Raw genomic sequence first — 8,423 nt, forward strand, 5'->3', positions numbered from 1 at the left:
TAATTTTTTTCTTTTTCCAACACTGTGTTGTTTTAAGTATGATCATGCCTAAGACTTTTCTGCATTCTGCTGCTTACTTGCATAACATGCTTAAAATTTTCCAATCCCAAAAAGCATAGCAAAACATTTGAAAACACATTATCAGGAGCATACATACCAAATTTCTTATCCAATATCTCTATTTACTTAGATATCATTATCCGTATCTCTTTAGATATTTATATCCGTAGGTTGATAAGATATAGCAAATCCAAGTGTGGATTTGATAAGATATGGCGTATCCATATCTTGCTAAGATTTAGCATATTCATGATAGAGTGCCTATATAAAGGGGAGGCTGCCCAAAACATAATAAAATATCGTCATATATAACACGTATCATGTGTGAGAATATATATTGTGACTTTATGTATATATATAATTTTTTTTATGATATTAATACAAGAAACATACCAAAAATTTCTATGGGATGGGATATACTTTTTTTTTTTATTATTTACTATTATTATTAAGAGATTTACAAACACTGCAATGTTTGGTTCCATGTTTAACGCTCAGATTTACTTTGATGGTTAAGAATTTCAAATATAATTGTTGAGCCCTAAAAAGGTTTCTCAATTAGGGTTTGGGTCTATGAGCCCACAAAGTGTGAGTCGATGCCCAAATATTAGGTGAGTCGGTAGCCCAGTTACCGTTGATTCGGGAGCGTAGTAGGGCGGAAAGTACAACAATTTGGCTACTACACTCCCGAAAGCCAATTAGGCGCGCCACGACGATTTCAACCACCCCATTGGGGCGGCTAAGTTTTTGGGATGTAACCATCAAGTGATTATCTCACGATCTTGGTGGCCGAATTGTAACCGCCGGAACAGTTACCTAAAAACAAAATAAATATTCTAAAGCTAGGGTTGATCAAGGGCATCATGAAAAATCCAAGAATTTTCCAGAAGAAATTTATTTTTAAATCTTTATTTTTCGCAATCTGATTTTAGTGTAACCTAATCGAGTGCTTACGGATTTGAATCTCAGATACCATCAACCAAGTTTGAAATATATATCTTAGAATTTTACTTTTGATTTTGGTTGAAAATCCCACTTCAACAATAATGTAAATAAATATTGAAGATAATATTTTAAATTATACTAATTTTTATATAATATTTTAAATTAAAAGATTAATTGAATAATATTGTTTAAAGAAACAGATAATAAATAAAATGAGACCTTCAAGCAAATAAACTATAAACCCAATTTCTTTAATTCTTAACACATACATACATACATTAATTTGACTTTGAAATACAAAGCTCTCTAAAAATGATACAACCACTTGACAGTAGTCAAATTGAGATATATATATATATATTAATTGAAATAAGCGGAAACAGGATTTTCCGATGCAGCTGGCTTTAGACTTTTGAAGCCATGGGCTTTGATTGTTTCTGTTTTGTCCCACCACAACCACAAGAGGCGCAGGCAACTTAACTCGACTCAACTACCAAATATCATCATATCTCCAAATTAGAGCTCTGAACAAGCAACATACATACATAGATCTGATATGGAATTCTTCCAACTATTCAGCTTCTTCACCATCCACAAGGAATCCATTCTTCTTCTTCCCAAAATCTGGACACTCACAACCCCAATTGCAGCCATTTCAATCATATTCCCATCCTTTTTTTTCCTCATCTTCACCCACTTCCTCCACGCCGCAACCGATGAAGCCATCCTCGCATCCGACTCCTTCTACATATACTTGCTCATGTTCTTCGTCTCCGAAATCATCTTCGTATTTGTATACATCTTGTTGGCTCACTTATCCGGAATTTCAACGATCATCACAACAGCCTTAGCCTTAGCCTACCCCAGCAACAGCAAGCAGTCGCCGTCAGATCTGCTGGCCCGACTCAAGAGAACAAGGAGAAGGCCACTCAAGTCGAATTCCTTGGTTTCCAGGAAGGCAGCCTTTGCCACTGTGATTCTCGGAGTTTCGTTTGCTGTCCTAATGATATACGGTCTGATCAACGCTCTAACTGTAAGCTTGCTTGCGGTGCTTGCGATGGGGCTCACAGTTTACCAGCTGAAATCGTCGGTTGGTTGGATGCTGGCCCACGTGGCGTCGGTTGTCGAGGAGATTAGCGATGCAGCCGTAGCTGCGGAAAGAGGGGAGGCTCTTGCGGAAGGGCAGAGATTGGAGGGGTTCATGATGAACCTATTCAGCAATATAGTGGTGTGTGTGTGCTTTGTGGGTTTTGTGATGATAGTGGGCGACAGAGGTGCTCTCAACATCACCGTATATGGCCTTTCTTTTCTGGTATTCATGGGATTGGTGAAGATATATTTGTCGGTTGTGGTGACGGTGTTCTACTTTCACTGTAAGAAGTGTCACGGTGAGAAGATAGACATAGACGACGATAATCGTGTGGTGGGAGAAGCACTGTATACGAAGCTGCCCGTATCAGATTCAGCTTCAGACTCGGTCTGAGCCTGAATATTATTATTATTATTATTATTATAATATTATTATTATTACTATTATTATATTATTATAGTTGTTAGTTGGGATTGGATGTGATTTTGTTGTAATTATAGGATAAATCTTTTGTTTCAATTTCTACTCTGTGCTCTATTATATTCAATCCAATAAACTCATCTATAATAATATTTTTTATTTAATTAATTCATTAAAATCAACTTTTATTTAATTAATTCATAAAAATAATTATTATCCTTTTAGAAAAATAACCATTAATAAGTATTTTTTTATCTTTTTTTTATCTTCTATTTGTGAAATCTGTTAGACGTTATTTTTTACTATCTTTCTTGTTTGCTGTTATCAAATATTTTCATTGTCGCCTCTCGCTGCTTTTTTGTTTGTTGTCATCAAATTTTTTCCTGATGCTGAGTCTACATCTACATTTTATTTCCTCTTGTACCATTTTATTCTCACTTAAATTTTTTATGTTTAGTTGCTTATTGTTTCTTCTAATTAAAAATATTTTGAATTGAATGTGAAAAAATAAAATATCTCATATTAATTGCAACTTGAATTTCTATTACAAAAAAGTATTGCTTTTATAGTAATTTATATGATCCTCCTATTGTTTAGAATTTTTTTTTAAAATTGATATTAAACTAATTAATTTATAAATATATATATAGGATTCTCTATATAATTATATCATATGTCAATAAATAAATTTATCTTATGCAAATGAAGAAAAAAATCAAGTATTTTATTTTTTTAATATGTATATTTATTGTATTTTTTATTTTGACGGAACTGCTTTACAATTTATTTTAAATTAAATTTAATATTTGTTGTAAAACATTCCTGTTATCAAGAAAGTGATGATCTCATTATTATTGGTGGTTCAGGTTCTGATAATCTTAATTCTCATGATTTCCAGAAATTCATCTCAAAAGAACATATTCCTCAAATAGGTATGTAATTTGATATTGAAAATTTGGTTGGAGAATTTTATTTTATGCATATGCTAAACAGGTTGGATTTTGTGTTAGAAAAAACACATTCATAAAGAAAATGGTAAACTAGATAGAATATTTTGTTGTTGTGCTGAAGATAAACAAAAACCTGATAAGCGAAATGTTTATGTTAAAAATTTGTGTGCTGAAACTAGATTTAGGTGTTTGAAAAAAATGAAAATACATTTGAATAAAAATGAAAAAGATGAGATTGTGAAATTTATTTCAAATCATAATCATTATTTATCTAGTGCAGATCAAACTCACTTATTTAGATTATACAAAAAAATAACTGAAACTCAAGCTACTGAAATTAAAATAGGTATTCCACCTAAAGCATCTCATGATTATATGATCAAACAAGCAGGTGGTCGTGATAATTTAGGATTTACCACAGGATTGTAGAAATTATTTGCATTCAAAGAGAACTAAGAATATAAAAATTGGAGATACGGGGAGTACTTGAATATTGAAAGAGATGCATGTGAAAGATTCAATTTTTTTTTTTCACTCAATGCAAGTTGATGAGGATGATGCAATAACTAATATATTTTGAACATATGGAAGAATGAAAGCTGATTATGTTGTATTTGGAGATGTGATATCTTTTGATACAACTTATGAGAAGAATTCTCAAAATCGTCCTCTTGCATTGTTTGTTGGTGTGAATCACCACAAACAAACTGTTATTTTTTGTTGCGCACTTTTATATAATGAAACTACTGCAACATTTGAATGGTTATTTAATTTATTTTTTTGGTAGCATATCAGGTAAAAAGCCAACAACTATTTTGACTGATGAAGATGAAGCAAAGGCCAAAACCTTAGCTTCTAAATAGCCAGAGACACCCCACAGGTTATGTATTTGACATATATATCAAAATGCTGCTAAACATTTAGGTGGAATTTTTGATAAATTTAAAGATTTTGCACATGATTTTAGTATGTGTGTATGATTTTGAGAAGAAGATGATTTTTAAATTGAATGGAATAACATGCTTGAAAAAAATAATTTTCAAAATAATGATTGGTTGAAAATATTATTCAATAAAAAAGAAAAATGGGCATTGGTTTATGGTCGTCAATATTTTTGTGCTGACATCACTACGACACAAAGAAGCGAAAGTATGAATAGCGTGGTTAAAAGGTACGTCAATTACAAAAATAGTTTACGTCAATTCTTTGAATATTTTGAAAATTTGCTTGATAATCGTCATTGTGAGGAGTTGAAAGATTATTTAAGATCAAATACAAGTACTCCTGCATTATCTTTTTCTACTCAATTGTTAAAATATACAAGCAGATATCTATACTCCTGACGTATTTAAATTATTTCAAAAGAAATTGTGCAAAGCTTATGATTGTAGCTTTTATGTTGTTTGTGTAATTGAAGGTGCTTCAATTTACCATATAACATCTTTTGGGTAATCAAAATATCATGTTGTCAACTATGACTCTTTGAATAGCACGATACAATGTAGTTGTAGAAAATTTGAATTTTTTAGAATATTGTCTTCTCATGCTTTGAAAGTTTTTACCGTACATAATATTATTATGATTCCAGATTCATATATATTAAGATAATGGACTAGAAAACCGAATGTTGGAGATTTTTATAATGTATTCACATTTTATGATGATTCAAAAGTGTTGTCAACAATCTGGTATAAGAATTTATGTAGTATTTCTAATCAACTTGTTACAAGAGCAGCTGAAACAAAAGAAACATACGAAATAGTAAGAATAGATTCAAGGAAATGTTTGAAATAGTTAATGCAAAGTTGCAAAGTATGAATATTTTTTCGGATAACTCTAGTCTATAGAAATTGAAGGAAAAAAAAAAAAAATTCATCTACAGCAGGAGTAAAGGTTAATAAAAGTTAAAAAAAAAAAGTTGTTTAAGGAAAAAGATTTAAAAGTGAGCTAGAAAAAGCTTCCAGGAAGAAGAAAAAGTCATCCACCCAAAGCTCAAGTGCAACAAAAGATATGTTAATTTCTGATATTTCGATCCTGTACAGGTATAAATTTTATATTTTTTTGACATTTAATTTTTAATTTTATTATTGAATTAAATATTTTTTTTTCAGTATGCAAATGAAATAATTTATCGAAAACAAGGATTTGAAATGTTTCGTCAAAATTATCAACCGTGGTAGGTTAGTTTACATTGTATTTGAATAAACATATTTGTTATACTTTAATTTATCTTATATTATAAACTTTATATTGCAGTGTCAAAACTATGTGCAAAATCACATAAATCAATTTTTGCCATTTGATTTTTTTATCTTAATTTTTTTATATATATAAATATTGAAGTTCAAACAGATCAACTTTCAAATCACTTGGATAGTGAAGACTTGGTGCCATTTAAATGACTGTTTAATTTTTCTATTTTATATTTTTACTATAGTGCAGGATCTAAAACATATTTAAAATTTTATATTTGAATTTTTTTTATTTGTTTTTTATTTTTTCTATCATATAGTATTTTTTTTGGAGTGAAATTAATTATTTAATTTGACTTGATTTTGATGATGTTTTCTTCCTCAATAAATAATAAAGTATAACATTTGTAACATATATATATATCCTACAAATTTTTTAAAAATACAAAGAGAAAAAATGTTATATGATCTACAATTTTTAAAATATTTTGAAAAAAATAATATTGCGTTTTATGTATATTTTCTTTTGAAAAACAATGATTTTATTTTAATTTTTTCAATTCTATACCAACAAAATACTAGATTTTAAAATAGGGGTATAATAGTCATTTAAATGAATTGATTAAAGAAAGCCAAATTTTAGCAAATGAATTAAATAGATAGTATTATTATAAATGACTTTATTTGATTGGATGAAATAGAGGGTAAAGAAGAAATGAGAATATAGGATTTGAACCTGTAATTACATTATGCAATGACAACTAATATGCTGTGAATTCATTTGTTTCGTTCCTTCGAGGAAATAAATATGCAAAGCGCCAAAGTAGGAGTGAAGATAATGATACATAACAAATTTGAGTTTTTTTTTATTAAAAAAATGACCCAAATTTAGCTTTTGAAAGGAGGTTTGAGAACTCCTATATTTTTAAATTATAGAAGTTTTTAAAAATTTTAGACGCAAAATGATAGAAGTTTTGAAAGGCCTTGAAACATGAAACATTATATATAAGAGTTTTCAGAATTCTTTTTTTTTTTTCAACAATTTTTTTTATGTGAACTAGTTCTAATAACCCTTATATTTTTTTATTATAGGAGTTTTGAAAACTTTTATACTTTTAATTTCAATTTACACAATTTTAAAATTTTTTGATGTATTTCAAATTTTGTGTATCGTGTGTTCGTTTATGAAGTAATTTCTTTTTTTTCAAAAGGTCCAACTCTCAGGTATTATTTTTTTGATTTAATTATATTATACTCTCTCCATCTCATATATTTTGTCTCCGTTACTGTAGATATGAGAATTTAAGTCAAATATAATTAGTAAGTAATTAAGAATTGTATTAGTAAAATTAATTATTGTATAATAAAAATAACTAAATAGTTTAATTAAAATTAAAAAAATTATAAATTATAAAATTTAAAATATTATTAAAGTGTATAATCATATTTCAAAAGAAGAAATGTCTAATTATGTTGGACGAACATATATGAAAATAAGGGACAAATTATGTGAGGAGGGAGTAGTTTTTATACAATATTTTGTTTTATATTGTTTGTAGGCAATATTTTGTTTTATATTGAATATTTTTTATTTAGTTACAAATTTATTTTCATATGATATTTATTTTGTATTGTTTCTAATAAGTTAGTTGTTTAGTGTTTGTGTATTTATTTGTATTTTATAACATCTTAGTTGTTTATTTTGGTATTATTGGTAAGGTTTATATTTATTATATATTATTTATATGTATAATGTATTTATGTGTATTTCTTATAATAATATTTACATATATTGTATATTTTTATATTATTTTTATTCTTATTAGTATTTATTTAATATATTATTTTATTTTATTTTATTTTATTTTTACAGAAATAGATGACTAATAGTGATCAGAGCAATATTGATATTCTACTGTATTGAGATAGTAACATTATATGAAAGCCGTATATAATAGAATATGATTATGATCCAAAGCGTATGACAGTTGTTCGATGAGATAGTACATTTGAAGATTTAGAAGATTTGATTTATAATTTGATTGCAAAAAATCGGATGCAAAATTCTCCAATTTTGAAAATTCCATATAATTGGACGAATAAACAAGATAACCAGATAATAAGGGTTATTAATGTGAGTGACATCAATTTGCATCACGTTTTAAATCTAAAAAATAGTTATAAATATTTGAAGTTGTTTGTTGAATTACAAATTAATGAAACAAGTGCGATTGTACAGAGACAACATATGTGGATCCCAACACAAGTCTTGAGCAAAAAGATGATTATATACAAATACTAAATGCAGATTGTCAAGGAGTTGGAGAAGATAGGGTGTGTTTGTTTGGGGTTTGGATTTTGGATTGAGATTTGAATAGTTAAAAGTTTAAATTTGAATAGTTGTATGATGTGATATAAATATGTATTGATATGATGTTTTGAATGTAAAATTGATTTTTAGTATAATATAAAAAATAAAAAATAAGTGTTTGATTTGATATTTTTCGGGGGAAAAATTTGTGTGAATAGTAGAAATTCACACAAATCCTTCAAACAAACACACCCTAGTGAATCATAGATGATGAAATGGAGATATACGGGAATTTTGAAAAAGATAGCGTAGATGCTACTGCATTATGGCAAGAGCCAGGGCCATCGGGATCTCCTCAAACACGTACAATACCATATTCAGGTAGTCAAAATGAATGTCATTCGATTGAATATTTTCACAAGTTGCCTAAGGAGGAGTTTCAACAAGATTCATGG

General features: G+C 28.3%; 1 protein-coding gene across 2 annotated transcripts; it reads left to right on the top strand.

The window, feature by feature from the left end:
• Positions 1-1,325: 1,325 nt before the first annotated feature.
• On the top strand, positions 1,326-4,821 carry LOC127244301 (uncharacterized). Of its 2 annotated transcripts, none has more exons than XM_051264774.1 (3): positions 1,326-2,482; positions 3,382-3,447; positions 4,253-4,821. In XM_051264774.1, the coding sequence occupies exons 1-2, from the start codon at positions 1,562-1,564 to the stop codon at positions 3,445-3,447; spliced, it is 987 nt and encodes a 328-aa protein (XP_051120731.1). In that variant the 5' UTR covers positions 1,326-1,561; the 3' UTR covers positions 4,253-4,821. The 2 variants fall into 2 exon arrangements, with proteins under 2 accessions (XP_051120731.1, XP_051120730.1); XM_051264773.1 differs by having other exon boundaries at positions 4,261-4,821.
• Positions 4,822-8,423: the final 3,602 nt, after the last annotated feature.

Source organism: Andrographis paniculata, unplaced genomic scaffold, assembly GCF_009805555.1.
Source record: "Andrographis paniculata isolate CXL003 unplaced genomic scaffold, ASM980555v1 Contig9END, whole genome shotgun sequence".
In the NCBI taxonomy this organism is placed as follows: domain Eukaryota; kingdom Viridiplantae; phylum Streptophyta; class Magnoliopsida; order Lamiales; family Acanthaceae; genus Andrographis; species Andrographis paniculata.